Raw genomic sequence first — 19,029 nt, forward strand, 5'->3', positions numbered from 1 at the left:
CCTCTTCTCCCATCACCACAATTTCAGGACTTCTAAGTATGGTCAGTGTATGCTCCTTCAGGTGCCCAGTGACCATGGACCTGGATCCCAGACCCCATTTCCACAGGGTAATATCGTTACCAATGAGATTCATGCAGTGCAAAGGGGATAGAGTTGGAGTGGGGCTCCAAATGCAGCTCCGGTCTCCCTCCTTCTGAACCCAGACTGCACAGGCCCCTGATTATAAGCGGGGACAGAGGACTTAGGCCTGGGCCTTGCTTTCCCCCCAGGAGCTCCCAGGTTGGTGGGAGAGACAGAGCCATTAACCCTAGAGTGTTTCAGACACCAGGTAAAGCACAGAAGCACTAGAGAAGGAAAGGTGTGGGTTGGGCCTGAGAGAAGTTGGGCTAAGTCCTCAGTGGAAGTGATGACTCTTCCCATCCTTGTCACCTGCAGACTCAGGGGCCATCCTGAGGGATGTGGCAACCTCTGGGAGGATGCAGCAGCAAACAGGGTCTATAGAAAAGGACTTCGAGGCTGAAGATACCCTCTTCTTCCCAGGTCTTTTTCCCATCTCCCACTCATCTGCCCCCCGCCCCCACCTGACGACTCCTTTCCTAGGTGAGTGCTTAGGAAAGGGGGACATATGTGCCACCAGAACAAGCTCTCTGGAAGAGGCCATATTTGACCTGGGTCTTGCATGATCAGAGCCAGGGCCTCTCCATAGCTCACAAGATGCATGCCCACTGTGAGGAATGGGGCAGGGCAATGCCAAGATGGAAAAGGCTGTCTGTAAACTGTTGAGGGCTGGGCCATATCCTGGAAGACCCCCGATTATGGCCCAGCAGTTTGCTAACCTGCAGGTCATAGGTACCCTTTCCCCCTTCTGTTGGGTCACTTCTGGGGGCAGACTGCCTTGCATTAGGAGTGGGAGTAAAGTGCTGAGCCTGAGCTCCTTCCTGTCCCTCTCCCTTCCTATCCCTGTCATAGTTCTCAAGCCCATCTCTTCTCTATGGTGTCTCCAACGCTCCTTTCATGATCCATTCCAAGTGAGCAGACAAAAGGCCAGCCTTTTCCCCTAGATTGGGAGGCCTGGGGTTGAACTGAGCCTAGGACAGGGGTGTCCATTGGCTTCTGCCTCCCCCTTAACTTGTATAGCCCAGCGCCTCCTGACAGGAAGGCTGGAGGCGGGGCTCAACCAGATCCTCCCACCAATCAAGCAGCCAGAAGACGGTGGCCTTTCTCACTCATGACTAGGTTCTCATCAACTAGAAATCTTGGGAAGAGGGGAGAAATGGAGCAAAATGAACCCAGTGAGGGAACACTCATGAGAAAGGGCAGAGAGTAGTGATGGTCCCTGATCTAGTCCAACACCCTCATTTTCCCTCATTGTCAAGATCTGGGGCCCAGAAGGGGGAAAAAAATCTGTCCAATATAAAGGCACCATTGACAATTCCATTTAAAACTGAACTGAGCTTGAAACCATTACATTAAGTGAAAGAACACAGTCACAAAGGATCACAAATTGTATGATTCCATTTATATAAAATGTCCAAAATAGGCAAATCCATAGAGATGAGTGGTGGCCTAGGGTTGAGGGGCCGGGGGGTGGGGGGCGGAGGAAGGGGGGTGAGGGTGATGCCTGGGGAGTGTGATTTCATTTTGGAATTATGAAAACATTCTAAGATCTTTTGCAATGATGGCTGCACAACTAGAATATACTAAAAGCCATTTACACTTTAAGTGGGTAAACTGTATATGTAAATCGTATCACAATAAAGCTGTAAAAGTGAACTTGGGCTGCAAATGACCACACATCTGAGCTTCAGTCTCTATTTCACAGGGGCAGAAAAAAACCCTTTAGGGTATAGACAAATCAGGGAAGTGGCCCTGAACATGACGTATGGGTGGGTAAGACAGGAAAGCATTCCACAAAGAATGAGATCATAAATATAACCTTGATCTTAAGGGCAATGAAGCATCATGGATGGTTTTAAGCAGCAAGAGTGACAAGATCACATCTGTACTTTAGAAACATCCCTCTAAATCACTGAGTTTTACATTTAAAGCAGGTAAATTTTATGATGTAGAAAGTATACCTCAATAAAGCCAAGACCAAAAATCCCACCGGGGGCTTGAGGAGAACAGACTGGAGGGCATGAAGTTGGAGGAGGCCGTAGCAGGAGCTTAGATGAGGTGGCAGGCCCGTCCGTTGGGAGACGGGGAAACTGGCTTGGGGGATGGGGTAGGGGGAGACTCAGGACGTCTTGCCCTCGGGTAAGGAGAACCCGGTAGAACTTGTTTTCAGAACCCAGAGCTCCCAGACTTCAGCCCTAGTGCTCCTCCGCTGACGGGTGATGGAGGCACTGTTCTCCCCCTTCAAAGAGAAATACACTTCAGAAACATGTTTCCAAAAATGTTGCTAAGGGTTTTATTTCTAACAAGAGGAAAATAATAAAATAAAATTAAAATAGGCTTCAGTTGGAACCAAGTTTCTTGTTTTACTTTTTTTTCTTTTTTGAACAAATTAATTACACACCAACAATCTTCTTTTATTACAACATGAACCCAGGAGGAGGAAAGGAGATGAGGCGGAATAGGGAGAGAAGGTCAAGGTGGTTGTGAGGACAAGCACCAAAAGTTTTCTTCAAATCATAGGGAGTCCTGAGCTCCCCAACCAAAATTATTTAAAATAAAAAACTGAGCACAGCTATGTGAAGTTTCCTCCTCCTGGGTGGAACAGTTAGGGGAAGGGAGGGAGGAGAAAGGAGGGGGAGGTAAAGGGTGAGGGGGGGGTAGAGGCAGGAAAGGGGAGGGAGGAGAAAGAGTGAGAGGGAGGTGAGGTTAGTGTAGCATGGCCTGGCCAGGGCCAGAACTGGGGAGAGAAGGGAGAGGAGACTCCCCCAGTTTGCATATGCACTGGCCTTGTTTCTGGAATGGTGCTGGCCCAGCCCCAGCCACCCCCCTGCCCCCCTGCCCACCCATCTGTCTATCTGCCTCAGGTGTCTGGGAATGCTGGTTAGAGGCTACCAGGGAGGGGAACTCCAGGGGCCGGCCCCCAGGAGCTGAGGTCTGAACAATACCTTGGAGTCATAATACAAAAGTCAAGGGACTCAGGGGTGGGCTGGGGTGGGGGGTGGTGGCCATCCCCCTTATTTGCCCACCTCCCAAGAAGCAGGCTTGATGGTCAGAAAGAGGATCCTTGAGACCAATGGGGGTCTTTGTTGGGGGTCTGTGCTAGGCTCAGCCACTGTCACAACTGTTGCTGAGGTGGCTGCTGTGGGCAGGGCACATGCAGCCTAGGAGTCAGAGTAGAGAAAGGGGCCGAGGAGCCTGAAGTGGCCCCTGAAGTGGCCCCTAGTGCCGGCTCCAAGCCATTCTGGTTCTCCTGGGTGCTGGGGCTGCCAGTGGTGGGCAGGGGTTGGGGGGGGCCCTCACCCCCAGTCTCCTCCTCCAGCTCCTCCTCCTCCTGGGCCTCCTCAGCCTCTGGCCCTGAGCTCCGTACCCTCTTTGGCTCTAGCTCCTCTCGGGCTGGGTCATCGCCCTCCCCACCCCGATCCACCTTCCGTCGTCGCCTCCTCTCCAACGCCCGGCCCCGTGCCCGGCTCCCATGGCGCTCTGCCTTTTCCAGCTGTGTGATCAGACAGGCAGAAAAGAGGTGTGGGCCAGTGGTCAGGCCTGGGCTCCCTGCCTCCTCGGCCTGACCTCCTGGCCCTGTCCATGATCCCTCTCCTTACCTCTAGAAGTGTGCGGATCCGCTCCACGTCTGGAGGCTGCCCAGCCTGCAATAGCTGCCAGATGCTGTGGTTCTCATCCAGGGTCACCTCAAGCAGGTCCCCTTCTAACATAAGCTCCTCTAGAGGGGCCCGAGTTGCCTCAGGCAGCTCTAACATGGGGCCAGTCAACTGTGGCAACAGCGAGGAAAGCAGCTCCAGGTCTGGTGGGTTACGGGGACAGGCTGGGTTAGAGGCTGCTCCTGGTTGTATCCCTACCACTACAACAGAGCTGAGGACCACAGGGGTCACTGGGGATATCCAACCAACAGCCTACCCACACCTAGATCTACCTCTCTTACCTGAGCCCTCCCCGGGGACTACCTTCTCAGGACTGGTCACACTGTCTCCATTTTCCAGCAACCCCTGGACCTGCAAAGAAGAGCAAGGGTGGGTAGTGGTCAGTGAAACCAGGCCCTTATTCCCCACTAACCCCAGACTCAGGACGTTCCACCTCCTGGAGGAGGAGAGCAAGGGCTGCGGCACATGGAGCAGTCTAGGGATCCGGACAGAATGTAGGACGGGGCAGGGAGGCCAGGCCAGAAGAGGCCAGAAGTCAGAGAGCAGGGATGGGGCTGGTGCCTAAACAGGGGCGGGGGCTAGGAGGCAGAAATTTGAGGGCAAGAGCTGGGTTGGGCAGCTCACCTTGGGCATATCCTTGCCACTGCCTTCTCTGAGAGGGTCAGAGGCAGGGGCTGAAGGGTAGGTAGGGGGTTCCTCAGGCCTGGGTTCAGCCTGCAGCTGCTGGCGAAGCTCGGCCAGCCGTCCCAACAGAGCAGTCACATCCTCAGAGGCCAAAGCCTGCCTGGCACGGCCTTGCCAGCTGATGGCCCTCTCTGTGAGACACTGCAGGGCCTCGCCCTCAGGCAGCCGCACAGGCAGTCTCTGCAGGGCTACCAGCAGTGCCAGGATGGTTTCCAGGCGTGGGCGCCGTGAGCGCATGCACAGCGGACACAAGAATTTGGTGTCCCACTCCCACCAGGCCAGCAGCGGGGATGGGGTGGGACTGGGCCTCGGGGAGCTGAGGAGGCGGGGTACCGACACACATCGCCCATGGAACCAGTCCTGACACAGGTCACACTGCAGAGCTCCCAACCCGGCCGGCACCTGCCCACACACACAGACGGAGGTTGCAGAAGAAGCTGTGGTCGATGATGCCAGTGGACTGGGCTTGGCGGAGTTGGTGCGACGCAGCCGCAGGATACCCTCCTTCTCCTTCTGTTCCCCCTCCTTGAAGGCCACGATCTGGCAGGCCCAGGACAGCGGGAGAGGAGGTCAGCAGCCCAGCCCCTCCCTTCTCTGGCGCCATTAACACCCTACTCCCAAACCAGAAGTGAGGCCCTGGGAGCAAGCGGTCTGGCCCTGGTTGCCTCACTCAGATACCTATCACCGCCAGGCTCTCCTCCCAATCAGGGCCCCAGCTCCTTACCACAGAGCCTGGGTCCCTGAGGTCCTGTGCAGACAGTCCCAGCAGCTCCGTGTCAGATTTGTACAACCCCAGCTCCTTCTCCATCCACCGGCTGCGCTTGGTGCTGTCTGAGCCAGCATCTGCACACGGGCAGAGCACCTAAGGCAGGCAGACAGAGCAGGCATGATTAGACTTCTCCTACCTCCCACTTCCAGGGCTTCCAAACCCTCACATCCTCACGTGACCCATCTCCCAACAGCCAGACTAGAGGCTGGAGAGGGTGCAGGTCAGGGTCCCGGCCTCACCTCCAGCAGTGTGTAGCACGAATTCCTCTTGAGGAAAGTCTTGGAGGCCTTCTCCCTCCAGGAGTGCGCAGTCAGTACCTGCAGCTCTAGCTGTCTCAGCTCCTCCAAGCCCACAGGTAGGTCCCGGCCCACAGCCACCAGGCCCTCTAAGTCATCCAAGCAGGGGTAGTGGTCACCATTCTGGGACAGGGACAAGAGAAAGTTCCAGTCAATTTGCCAACATCTATTGATGGTACTACTGTGCCCAGCCCTGAGCTGGGAGGAGGGACTGAACTTGCAGTCTTTGGGCATAACAAACCAGGGATGGTCCCACGGGAAGCACTCCTGCAGCTCCTACATCCACTGGCTCGACCTCAGATATCCAGTCAGTCCCTGTGACCGCCAAACTAATCATCCTCTTGTGGCGGGCCTCTCCCACCTTCCCTGTCCCTACCATTCTCACACTTTCTGCAACCTCTCTGCTCTCAGGCTGGCCCTGTAATCCCTCCTCACACTGCTCACCACACCAAGCCCATTTTGCCCCCACTCAATACACCGTTCCCACTTTTCTGGCCCACCTATCCCAACACAACCCAATGCCAGATCTCCTGACTGTACTGAAGGCCTGGGGTGGAGTGTCAGGGGGCAACAGGGTCCTCACCTGGATCTCATCCACATCAGCAATCCAGGCCCGGGCCTTAGCAAGAGCCTCCTTGAGAGCCTGAATGTTGGGCAGGTGAACAGGGATGTTTTCTGCCTCATGGATTATAGCCTCGAGTGTGGCTGGTGGATGTTTCTGCCTAAAGGTAGGGAAAAAAGAGGCCTCAGTCTAGCATGATCTGCCTCACCAACAGCCCGGCCTGACCACCAGATATATTGGCATGGGCTCCTGGAGCTGCTGTGTGGGCCTACCTGGTAGTAATCTGCCTACACGGGTCTGCCAGTCCCTGCTTGCTCCCGACTGCATGCACCCACCTGACTCCTGCCATAGCCTTTGTGCCTCTGCTTGGCCCGCCACTCTGTCAGCCTGCTCACAGTGCCTACACAACTGGCAAGATTAATCTGGCACTGGAGTTCATCAGACTGTCTTGTGTGTGGCTTCCTTCTATGGACATCCATCCATCTGCCTGTTAGTACTTGTGCTCGCATGTGTGTGCCCATGTCAGCCCGTGGAACTGGTGCTTCTATACATCTCTATATCTGTCCATGTCTGCTTTCCCATTAGCCTTTCTCTGCCTTTATGTATATATATATAGTTTTAAAAAATAAGCTAGGGAAGAAAAAAGGGGAAGAAAGTCAATACACCAGTGCCAGAGTCTTGTACCCAAGGCTACCCATGGGAATCATTTTTGGCTTCTCCACTAAACTTTGATGGTTGGGGTAGAGTGGGGAGGGGAGGAGGCTGGACTTACCTGGCCTCCAGGCAGAGGTGGGCTTTTTCCTCCCAGCGTTCAGCAATGGTCAGCAGCTCCTGCAGCTCAGCCCGGGCTTTGTCCACAGCAGGACTAGGAGCTACGCTAGCACCAGCGACCAACAGTCCCCGCATGACAGCCAGGGTGCCCCTTCGGGCTGAGGGGGCCAGTGTGCGCTTCACCTCATCCAGCCATCGCGCCTGTTCCACCTGCCGCTGGAGCTGCTGGGCCTCAGGTACCTCCACCCCCAGCTGCTGCCCCCTCTCCAACAGGGACTGCAGCAGCCCTGGACTGGAGGGCAGCGAGGCCAGGGCCTCACAGGCCTCAGCCTGGTAGGCCTCCACCTGTTCCAGAATACCCTACCAGGACACAGATGAAGAACAAACTCCTCAGCTGAGCCTACTTCGAGGTGCCACCGACAAATACCTTTGCCCCACCTACCTTCTTACCCTCCAGTATCTGGGAAGAGAGCCTAACAGGGGCTGCACTCTTCTCCTTTGCCACACCCTAAGATAGTGGTTCCTAACACTACCTGGTAGAATACTGAGGAATTTATTAAAATTCTTGGCAGATGCCTGGGCCCCACCCCTAGAGATTCTTAATAGGGTTTGGTCAAGAGTCTGTGCTTTGTGAAAGTCCCTGGAGGATTCTGATGTATAGCACCAGGAGACCCTCTGCCCGAAACACACTTGCTATGCTTGGCCTTCTCACAAACCCCTACGCTCATGTTGGTGTCCACTGCCCTCTTCATCCCACCTCTCCTCTACTTCCTTGAACCTGACTCAGCTTTCCAGGCCCACAAACATCCTTAGTCCTTTATCTTCTGCCACTTCCACCAGGACACCTTCCCGTGCCTCTGCATCCTGTACTTACCCCCTTGCCACCTGGCCCTCAAACCCCATTGCCTCCTATCTTCTGTTATTCTCACAAGTGCATCCTGTCTTGCCTGAACACTTTACACTTTTTAATGAAGCCAAGACTGGCCTGCTGCTAGGGTCTTCCAATCCCCCTGAATCCTTATCAGCACTCCAAGTGCACTCCTCCTCACCTTGACATCCCCAATCTGGTGCATGGCACAAGGCAGGTTGTTCATCTGGTCCAGAAATGCCCGGAGCTCAGCCAGGGTCATCTGTAGACCAGCCACCCTGTGGGGACTATGGAGTTTCATATGTGGGGTTTCAGGTCCAGACCCAGTCCCCTCCCTCCATCTCTGTGCTCAGACCCAATGCCTTTCCTCACGCCTGCCCACCTGGATTTCTCACACTTCACTGCCCCTAACTATCCAGATCAAAAGGAACGTTTTAAGATACAAGCACATTCATATGACGAGAGCAAAGAATTGGAAGAGGGGAATATAAGATATATTTGGGGAGGGAAGGAGCTGAGAAATTAAATGATAGTAACAGAAGTTGAACTTTTTAGCCCATCCTCCACTGTGAACTCTCTGATCAGGTTTATTCTTCTGTATCCTTTCCTTGTCCCTGAACCTTCCATAGCTCCTCTGCCCACAAAATCCCTCAGCCTGTCTGACATCTCCGGATACTGATAAAAAGGACCGTTTCTAGCTTTCGTACCCCTGAGGCACTCTTCTCCATCCTAGTTGCCTGATCTCCTTGCCTTCCTAACACCTCTTAGGCCACCTTGCACTGTAGTGCTTGTCAGCTTTCTGCTGTCATCTGCCCAGTGGCACTCATAATCCACTTCTTCTAGGTGCTGGCTCCTCAACAGGCTACCTAAGCCCCACACCTCCCACTACCATACCCGGCTTCCTGGCCACTGACTAGTCCCAGAGCCCGGGACACGCAGGCCTCAGCCTCGCTCAGGCAGTTCTTCAGTCGCTGCAGCAGCTCACTATTAGGGAACCTCCGCTCACGGGCTTCAGACTCTAGTGCCCTCAGCTCTTCAAGGCCTGGAGAGAGAATGAGAGTGGCTAGGAGTAGGCAGTATTGAGTAAAGGCAGAGGAAGGGGGTGAGGAGGTACAGAAGAAAAGGGAAGAGAACTTGCCTGTGGAGTCCCTCTGTCCCCCCATCACTCACTGCGCTTCCGCCCATCCTCCACCTCCAGGGCCACTCGAACTTTGTTGGCCCATGTGTCAAAGGACTCAGCCCGAACCTTCAGCTTATGCAGCATAGCAGGGAGCTCATCCAAGGTATATCGATACCTGGAGGAAGACAGTAGGAAAACACATCTGGCATGGCACAGCTCTGCATCCCTGTCCTTAGCCCACTTCCTTCACAGCAGACCCCTGGCTCACCGTAGGTACTGTCGACTACTGGAGCACTTGCAGAGGTCATTGATGTGGGAAAGGCAGACAAGGCCGTCTGGGCAGTCATAGCAGGCCAGGGCTGACAGGAAGCATGTGGTCTTGCATTTGATGCACTGGCGCTCATCATCTGGGAGTAGCTCAAAAGCCTCTCGCTCAGCTTCCGTGATGCCCTGGGGGCAATTCAACCCACACACATCATAGAGAACCAAAAAAGGCCTGCAGAAATGCCACCATTGCTGCCACAACAGAGCCTCAAGCTAGATTTCAAATCTGTGCTGAGAGCTGTGGAGACGAAACTCCTCAGAACATAGTGCCTCTGTGAAGTTCAAACTCTCAAAACTGGGGGAATCAGATTAACCAGGGCAAGATCAGTGTGGGCTGAGAAGAAGAAAAATCGGGTAATATTCAGATCAGCAGAAAGGACTTTTACAGGTGAGAGGAGGTGAGGAAAGTGGTGGATCAAGGTACCAGAGAAGTGGCAACGTGCAGGAGCGGCCGCGAGAAAGGCTGTGTGCAAGGGAAATGATGCTGGCTCCCAGTCACTCAGCACCCAGTGCTCCAGGCACCGTCCTGGCAGCTTAGCAGGAAGGACACGCCACATACACACATATAACTCAGAAATAAGATTCCATGCTTGTGTCCAGTGTTTAAAGATACATTTTTTTTTCCAACAATATGGTTTCCAAACCTATGCCAATGACTTCATCTGTCACTCAGATAAAGAAAAAGCAATCTGTCCCAAAAATGAAGGAAAAGCCAGCTAGGCTGAAGTAACTGAAAAGACAACACAATGCTGTGCCTTATGGACAATTTTAGGGATTTCTAAAGGGAAATTTGAACTAACAATTATTGTTCTATATTGACTCTAACACCTAACCTCTGCATAAGATATGAGTCCACTGTACATTACAAATCCCACTCTGCCACTCATTAGTTGTGTGATCTTGAGTAAATTACTTAAACCTCTCTGGGTTTCTGTTTCATCGTCTTATAAAATGGAGATAACAGCACCATCCTCACTGTGCTATTATGAAGATTAACAAAGGTGCAGTGACTAAGGACTTAGAAAATATCTTAACACTTCGAAGAAGTCAAACCACAAAAGACAAATAGCCTAATAGCCAAAACAATCTTGAGAAAGAAGAACAAAACTGGATGCATCATACTTCCTGATTTCAATCTATATTACAATGCTATAGTAATTAAAACAGTATGGTACATGCATAAAAACAAACACACAGACCAACAGAACAGAATTAAACTCTGAAATAAACCTCTACATATATGTACAATCAACTGTGATAAGAGAACCAAGAATACTCAACAGAGAAAGGACAGTCTCTTCAATAAAGGACAGTGAGAAAACTGAATAACCACATGCAGAAGAATGAATTTGGACCCTTATACCATTCATGAAAATTAACTTGAAATTGATTTAAGGCTTAAACATTAACATCTAAAACCATAAAGCTCCTAAAAGAAACAGTGATAAAGTCCCTTGACATTAGATCTTGGCAATGACTTCTTGGATAGGACACCTAAGCACAAGTAACAAAAGCAAAAATAAATAAATAAGTGGGACTACTATAAAAGCATCTGCACAACAGAAGAAAGCACCAACAAAATGAAAAGGCAATGTATGGAATGGGGAGAGTATTTGTAAACCGCCTGTTTGATAAAGGGTTAATATCCAAAACATATAAGGAACTCATCCAACTCAAGAGCAAAAAACCCCACAAACAATGTGATAAAAAAAAAAAAAGGGCAGAGACCCTAAACACTTTTCCAAGAGATACAAATAGCCAAGAGGTACATGAATATATATATATGCTCAACAGGACTAACCATCAGGGAAGTGCAAATCAAAACCACATGTGGTATCACCTTACACCTGTCAGAAAGGCTATTACCAAAAGAGATAATAAGTGTTGGCATGGATGTGGAAAAGAGGGAACTGTTGCACACTGTTAGTGGGAATGTCAAAAGACTCAGCTACTTGGAAAACAGTATGGAGGTTCCTCAAAAAAATTAAAAATAGAACTACCCTAAGATCTAGCAATCTCACTCCTAGATATATACCCAAAGGAAATGAAATTAGAATCTCAAAGAGATATCTGCACTCCCATCATCACTGCAGCATTATTCACAATAGCCAAGATATGGAAACAACCTGAGTCCATCAGTAGGTGAACAGATTAGGAAGCTGTGGTATGTACACACAACGTAGTATTATCCAGCCATGAGAATGAAGGAAATCCTGCCATTTGTAAGAATATGGATGAGTCTTGAGAGCATTATACTAAGTCAAGTACGTCAGACAAAGAAAGGCAAATACAACAGAATATCACTTATGTGTGGAATCTAAAAAAGCCAAACTCATAGACACAGAGTAGAATAGTGGTTTGCAAGGGCTGGGGAGTAGGGAAAATGGGGAGATGTTGGTCAAGAACACACACTTCCAGTCAAAAGTTGAGCAGGTCTGGGGGACTGAATGTACAGCATGGTGAGTGTCAAAAAAGAAAAAAAGAGGAGGTGCTCAACAAGTATTTACTAACTCTAATTTTCAAATTAAGGATACCTATTTTCATAGGCCGATCCCATTTTATTAAGGAGGAAACTATGTCTCAGAGAGAGGGTCTGTAACCCATCCAAAGTAACAATCTGACTACAGACTAATTTGACTGTAAAGCCAGACCATGCTCTAAGGACGAAGCCCCTATGTATTTTCCAAACATAGCCTCCTCTGAGAATTGGATGTAAGGTATGAACCCTATCCCCATAAAAGTGTTCAAATATACACACAAAGTCTTTTACAGATTTTTAAGACTACAGCATCTGGAATCTTTCCCTACAGTATGGGCCAAGTGTAACAAATTCTCAGGGTCAGGATGAGAACATCTTGTCTTCCCAACTTGCTGTGGCTCCTTCTTGTAGTCCGGTACAACCTCAGGGTAATCATTTAATAACAGCACTGAACAGAGAGAGAAAACGATACCTGAAAAAGCCCAGGGGCTTACCAACTAAACCACGGACTTCCAACATCACCACAGCTGCCAATTCTCCTTACAGCCCATGCTCAAAGGCAAGTTATAAATGAGCTTTCAAATAAGAAAGGATTACCCTAAATGGGCAGCAAGGGATCCCTCAGGACCAGCATTCCCTTGTAATAGTATGTAGGACTCTCACTAAGTCAGTTCCCTAGCTGGGCAAGTGTGGAGCTTTAAGAAGGCAGCTGAGGGACACCAGGGTGGCTCAGTCGGTTAAGCATCCGACTTCAGCTCAGGTCATGATCTCACGGTTCGTGGGTTCAAGCCCTGTGTCGGGCTCTGTGCTGACAGCTCAGAGCCTGGAGCCTGCTTTGGATTCTGTGTCTCCCTCTGTCTCTGACCCTCCCCTGCTCGCACTGTCTCTCTCTCTCTCTCTCTCTCAAAATTAAATAAATGTTAAAAAAAACAAAAACAAAAACCATGAGATTACTTAGAAAAAAGTAGTGTGTGGTGCTTAAAAAAAAAAAAAAAAGGCAGCAGCTGAGCTACATGAGTACCAGTCCCACTGGTCTACAAACACAGCTGACCACAGCCTTATATTAAAGGAGGACTGCCTTGTATTTGGTAGTGTCACCCTAGCTTGGGCTACTGAACCATCTGAATGCAAGAAAATGGCATTTCCTAAGAAATGTTCCATATTTCAATAATTTTTTTTCATGTATTACTATTACCAACAATAGCAACTGCTGTGTTGCAAGTGTAATAATAGACGCTTTGACATAAATCACCTTACTCAAGCTTTACAACTCCCTTTCAAGTGTGATATTTATTCCATTTTACAGAGTAGAGAAATAAGACCATGAGAGGTTAAGCAACCTGAAGAGGTCACCCAGCTAATCAGCAGTGGGGATTTCACATGCCAGGCTGTCCCATCGGGTTATTTAAATAATGAAAAACAGCAGTGACACCAGGACCTGCTGTGGGTCAGTTACTTATCATAATCTTTAATCTACTCAATTACCCAAAAACATAAATGTTATAATCCCCATTTTAAAGAGAGAGAGATACTAATACACTATGAAAAGTAAATTAACTTGCTCACAGTTGTTAATAAATGGCAAAGGAGAGAACGGAAAGGGATTTCCAATCCAGATGCATCTGGTTCTTTTTCCTACACCCCAAGACTAGAGGCTACATCTACTTTCTTCCCTCAATTCTGCTGGGCTAGGGTGCCTAATTTAGGGTACTCTCCCTTCCACCCTACCTTTTCAAGTAGGGCCTTTCGAAGACGCCGTTCCTCCTGCACCATGATGAACATCTCTTTATGCACAGCTGCGGCCAGGTTCAGGTCCAGCTTCTCTGGGCAGGCAGCCATCTTACAGATGAGTTCCTCATGGGAGAAGACACAGTATCTTCGGAGCCGGCGGTAGTGCTCAATGCATTGGCGCCCAGCTGGCAACTGTGGACAGATTCACAATTGAGTGTGACCAAGTCTGAAGGCTGTGGTGCCTCAGCTTCCCCACATTCTTCCTGCTTCTGACAGTCCACCATACTCCAGACTCACCCAGTCAGCAGTGCAAAAGTTGACAGCCTCTGCAAAGTTGTATCCTTGGTTGAAGCCACTGTGGTAAGCACGAGGGAAGGTAATGACAAATTCTCCTGCACACTGGTTTGTGCGGACAACCTGAGGAAGAAAACAGGCAGGGAACCTGATTTAAGTGCAGGGTCCTTAAAGAGTCAAAGAAAAGCCTGAGGGAACAGTGTGACAACAGAGTCCCAGATCCAATTCCAAAAGGACTGACCACTGGCCTCTGTTCTCAAAGTTGTGATTTATATTGACAGCCAACAGGAAGATCAGAGTCAAAAGTAGGAAATGTACATACCAAAGTATTTCAACTTTCCTAGTAATTTTTATAAAAATTTAAAATCTCACTTTCATTAAGCTGGCTAAGCCTTTTTCATTAATACTTATTTTTATCAGTCACATATGCAGTTCCCAGAGCCACGTGTTCTACAATTGTTTCAAAATCAGCAGGCCACTTCAAGAAACGAAAAAAAGCACAAATACAAAATCTAACAGCGCGGCTAAAGGAACTAAGAGATCAGCAAGAGCACCCCAAACCCAGCAGAAGAAGAGAAATGATAAAGATCAGGGCAGAAATAAACAATATAGAATCCAAAAAAACAGTTGAACAGATCAATGACAACAAGAGTTGGTTTTCTGAAAAAATAAACAAAAATGATACACCTCTAGCCAGGTTCCTCAGAAAGAAGAGAACACCCAAATAGACAAAAATCACAAATGGCAACCTAGAAGAAATGGACAAACTCCTAAACACAAATGTACTACCAAAATTCAAACGAGAAGAGATAGAAAATATGAACATACCCATAAACAGTGAAGAAACTGAATCAGTTATCAAAAACCTCCCAACGAATAAGAGCCCAGGGCCACATGGCTTCCCTGGGGAATTCTACTAAACATTTAAATCAGAGTTAATACCCATCCTTCTCAAGCTATTCCACAAAACAGAAATAGAAGAAAAACTTCCAGACTCATTCTACGAGCCAGCATCACTTTGATTCCCAAACTAGACAGAGACCTACCAAAAAAAGAGAACCATAGGCCAATATCCTGGATGAATACAGATGCAAAAATACTCAAGATACTAGCAAACCGAATTCAACAGCATATAAAAAGAATTATCCACCATGATCAAGTGGGATTCATTCCTGGCTTATAGGGCTGGTTCAATATTTGCAAATCCATCAATGTGATACATCATGTTAAAAAAGTAAAGATAAAAGCCATATGATCCTGTCTATAGATGCAGAAAAATCATTTGATAAAATACAGCATACTTTAATAAAGACCCTCGAGGAAGTCGGGATAGAAGGAACTTACTTACATATCATGGAAGCCATTTATGAAAAGCCCACAGGTAATATCATCCTCAATGGGGAAAAACTGAGAGCTTTCCCCTTGAGATCAGGGACACGACAGGGGTGTCCACTCTCACCACTGTTGTATAATATAGTGCTGGAAGTCCTAGCATCAGCAATCAGACAACAAAAGGAAATAAAAGGCATCAGAATTAGCAAAGATGAAGTCAAACTTTCACTTTTCACAGATGACATGATTGTCTCCATGGGAAACCTGACCAACTCCACCAGAAGCCTACTAGAACTGAACCATGAATTCAGCAAGGTCACAAGGTACAAAATCAATGTACAGAAATTGGTTGCATTTTTTTACACCAATAATGAAGCAACAGAAAGAGAAATCAAGAAACTGATCTCATTCAAAATTGCGCAAAAAACCATAAAATACCTAGGAATAAACCTCACCAAAGATGTCAAAGATCTTTATGAGGAGAACTTGAAAACTTATGATGGAAATTGAAGAAGACATAAAGAAATGGAAAAACATTCCATGCTCATGGATCAGAAAAATAAATGCTGTTAAAACATTATTGCCGAAAGCAATCTGCACATTCAATGCAATCCCCATCAAAACTGCACCAGCATTCTCCTCAAAGCTAGAACAATCCTAAAATTTGTATGGAACCACAAAAGACCCCGAATAGTCAAAGTAATATTGAGGAAGAAAACCAAAATGGGAAGCATCACAATCTCAGACTTTAGCCTCTACTACAAAGCTGTCATCATCACGACAGTATGGTATTGGCACAGAAAGACACATAGACCAACGAAATAGAATAGAGAACCCATAACTGGGCCCAATTAATCTTTGACAAAACAGGAAAGAGTATCCAATGGAAAATAAGACAGCCTCCTTAGCAGGTGGTGCTGGGAGAACTGGACAGCAACATGCAGACGAGTGAAACTAGACCACTTTCTTACACCATACACAAAAATAAACTCAACACAGATGAAAGACCTGAATGTGAGACAGGAAACCATCAAAACCCTAGAGGAGAAAGCAGGAAGCAACCTTCTCAACCTAAACCGCAGCGATTTCTTACTTGACACATCCCCAAAGGCAAGGGAATCGAGAGCAAAAATAAACTACTGGGATCTCATCAAGATAAAAAGTTTCTGCAAGGCAAAGGAAACAATCAAGAAAACTAATAGGCAACCAACAAATGGAAAAAGATAGTTGCAAATGACATATTGGATAAAAGGCTACTATCCAAAATCTACAAGGAACTCACCAAACTCCACACCCAAAAAACAAATAATCCAGTGAAGAAATGGGCAGAAGACATGAAGAGAGACTTCTCCAAAGAAGACATCAAGATGGCCAACAGACACATGAAACGATGCTCAGCGGCACTCAGCATCAGGGAGATACATATCAAAACCACACTGAGATACCACCTCACGCCAGTCAGAGTGGCTAAAATGAACAAATCAGGAGACTATAGATGCTGGCGAGGATGTGGAGAAATGGGCACCTTCTTACACTGTTGGCGGGAATGGTACAACGGCTCTTGAAAACAGTGTGGAGACTCCTCAAAAAACTATCAGTTGAACTCCCCTATGACCCAGCAATAGCACTGCTAGGGATTTACCCAAGGGATAAAGAATTGCTGATGCATAAGGGCACATGTACCCCAATGTTCATAGCAGCACTGTCAACAATAGCCAAATCATGGAAAGAGCCTAAATGTCCATCAACTAATGAATGGATCAAGAAGATGTGGTTTATCTATACAATGGAATACTACATGACATTGAGAAAGAATGAAATCTGGCCATTCTTGGCAACAGGTATAGAAATTGAGGGTGTTATTTATGCTAAGTGAAATAAGTCAGGCAGAGAAGGACAGACACCATATGTTTTCACTCATAAGTAGAACAGGAGAGATCACTTCTCGGCCTTTTGGCTAAGATCAAGTGTAGAATCTGTTTGTATCAGTTTAATAAGTAGAACAGGAGAAACTTAACAGAGGACAATGGGGAAGGGGAAGGGGGAAAATAGTTGGGGAGAGGGAGGGAGGCAAATCATGAGAGGCTCTTGAATACTGAGAACAAACTGAGGGTTGATGGGGGTGGGCAGAAGGGAAGGGGGGTGATGAGCACTGGGTATTTGGAAACCATCCTGACAATAAACTATAGAAGAAAAAAAAAGATTACAATAGAAATAAAATTGGCAGGCCCTGGGGTGCCTGGGTGACTCAGTTGGTTAAGTGTCTGACTCTTCATTTCAGCCCACGTCAGGATCTCACAGTTCGTGGGTTCAAGCCCCACATTGGGCTCTGTGCTGACAGTGCGGAGTCTGCTTGGGATTGTCTCTGTCTCTCTGCTCCTCCCCCCCCCCCAAATAAATAAATAAACTTAAAATAAAATAAAATCGGCAGGCCCTGCCTTTCTCCACTCCCCAGAGCCAATCACTTTTACCTCTTCTGATTATTTTGGCATTCACCTTAACAACCCTACATAACATGCCTCCAGACTATATTGAAAATCGCCTATTATTTCTCAGTTTGCCTAGATTTTCGTACATGCATGTATTAGTAATTCAATCCCAACCTTTTAGACAAGTGTCCAATCCTGTCTCCACCTATCAGTTTTTAGCTTTGTGTAGCAGACCCTTATGATCTGCGCCAACTTGAATCAGCTATACTATACTCCCTGGATCATCACTCTGCCATGACTATCTCCTGTTTCCTAGATCCAAGGTTTTCCTTTCTTGTAATTCTTTTGCTATACTTGAGCACATCCTCCAATAGCTGCCTAGGAAATGGTGGGAAAAACATTTTTTTTTGTTATTTCTATTGTACTCTCATAGTTGATAATTTGGCCATATAGAATTCTAAGTTGAAAATCATTTCAAAGGCATGGCTCCCAGTCTTCTAGATGCTAGTGTTGCTTTTGAAAAGTCTGAAGCCATCCTGATTTCTAATGCTTTGAATTAAACCTCTTCTCTCTCAGGGAGCTTGTAGGATTTTTTTCGGTCCAAGTGTTTGATATAAAAATTCATCAGATATAGTTGGTGTAGATCTATTTTCATTCATGTACTGGGTTGGCCTTTCAATCCTGAAAGCTCGATCTTTTGGTTCAGGGAAACTTTCCTGAATGACTTCATTAATGATTTGTTTTCATTTCTTCTTTTTAGAACTCACTATTTAAATACAGAACCTCCTGAACATATTCTCTACCTTTTCTCAACTTTTGTTAGCATTTCCCATCTTTATTGTTTATTCTATTTTTTTTTACATTTATTTATTTTTGAGAGACAGAGAGAGAACCAGCGTGAACCGGGTAAGTACAGAGAGAGAGAAGGAGCCACAGAATCCAAGGCAGGCTCCAGGCTCTGAGCTAGTGGTCAGCACAGAGCCTGATGCAGGGCTCAAACCCATGAACCGTGAGATCATGACCGGAGCCGGAAGTTAGACGCTCAACTGACTGAGCCACCCAGGCGCCCCTGTTTATTCTATTTTCTGAGAGATTTCCTTAACTATTTATCTACTAAACTTTTTTCTTTCACTTTTGTGATCACAATTTTAATTTCCAAGAGCTTTTTGTTCTCAACATGTTCTTTTTAAAGAGTATCCCGTTCTTATTTGTTTGCAATATATGCTCATCTCTGAAGATCTTAATGAGGTTTCTTTCCCTTTTTTTTTATTACGTTTTTTTAATGTTTATTTTTGAGAGAAAGAAAGAGACATAGCATAAGCAAAGGAGGGGCAGAGAAAGAGGGAGACAGAATCTGAAACAGGCTCCGAGATCATGACCTGAGTTGATGTCAGATGCTCAACCAGCTAAGCCACCCAGGTACCCCATCGCTTTTCTTTCTGAAGTTTACTTCTCTCCCTATCTAACCTGTTTATACAGGTTGCTTTTTTGTTGTTTGGATCTGTTTTCTAGAGCTTCCTCAATTGTCTGTTAACCCGTGGCTACTTTCTTAAGAGTAAAAAATGGAAAAGGTGAATGGAAGTTCTGAGTATGTAGG

General features: G+C 47.3%; 1 protein-coding gene and 1 pseudogene across 5 annotated transcripts in view; one reads left to right on the forward strand and one right to left on the reverse strand.

The window, feature by feature from the left end:
• Nucleotides 1-1,414: 1,414 nt before the first annotated feature.
• KDM5C (lysine demethylase 5C) overlaps nt 1,415-19,029 on the reverse strand; it is a 35,779-nt gene continuing 18,164 nt past the window's right edge. For 2 of the 5 annotated variants that reach the window (XM_029929449.1, XM_029929448.1), the window contains exons 13-26: nt 13,675-13,794; nt 13,375-13,569; nt 9,112-9,293; nt 8,894-9,018; nt 8,618-8,765; nt 7,905-8,010; nt 6,857-7,215; nt 6,106-6,244; nt 5,466-5,645; nt 5,182-5,319; nt 4,398-4,997; nt 4,055-4,124; nt 3,717-3,916; nt 2,387-3,610 (exon numbers count right to left, since the gene is read on the reverse strand). In XM_029929449.1, the coding sequence (XP_029785309.1) occupies nt 3,233-3,610; nt 3,717-3,916; nt 4,055-4,124; nt 4,398-4,997; nt 5,182-5,319; nt 5,466-5,645; nt 6,106-6,244; nt 6,857-7,215; nt 7,905-8,010; nt 8,618-8,765; nt 8,894-9,018; nt 9,112-9,293; nt 13,375-13,569; nt 13,675-13,794 (2,940 nt within the window). In that variant the 3' untranslated portion in view covers nt 2,387-3,232. Of the gene's footprint in view, nt 2,357-2,386; nt 3,611-3,716; nt 3,917-4,054; nt 4,125-4,397; nt 4,998-5,181; nt 5,320-5,465; nt 5,646-6,105; nt 6,245-6,856; nt 7,216-7,904; nt 8,011-8,617; nt 8,766-8,893; nt 9,019-9,111; nt 9,294-13,374; nt 13,570-13,674; nt 13,795-19,029 lie in introns of those variants that run through there. The other 3 variants (XM_029929452.1, XM_029929451.1, XM_029929453.1) reach the window with 3 other exon arrangements.
• LOC115284554 lies at nt 16,941-17,020 on the forward strand (annotated as a pseudogene).

This window comes from Suricata suricatta, chromosome X (assembly GCF_006229205.1).
Source record: "Suricata suricatta isolate VVHF042 chromosome X, meerkat_22Aug2017_6uvM2_HiC, whole genome shotgun sequence".
Lineage (NCBI taxonomy): Eukaryota > Metazoa > Chordata > Mammalia > Carnivora > Herpestidae > Suricata > Suricata suricatta.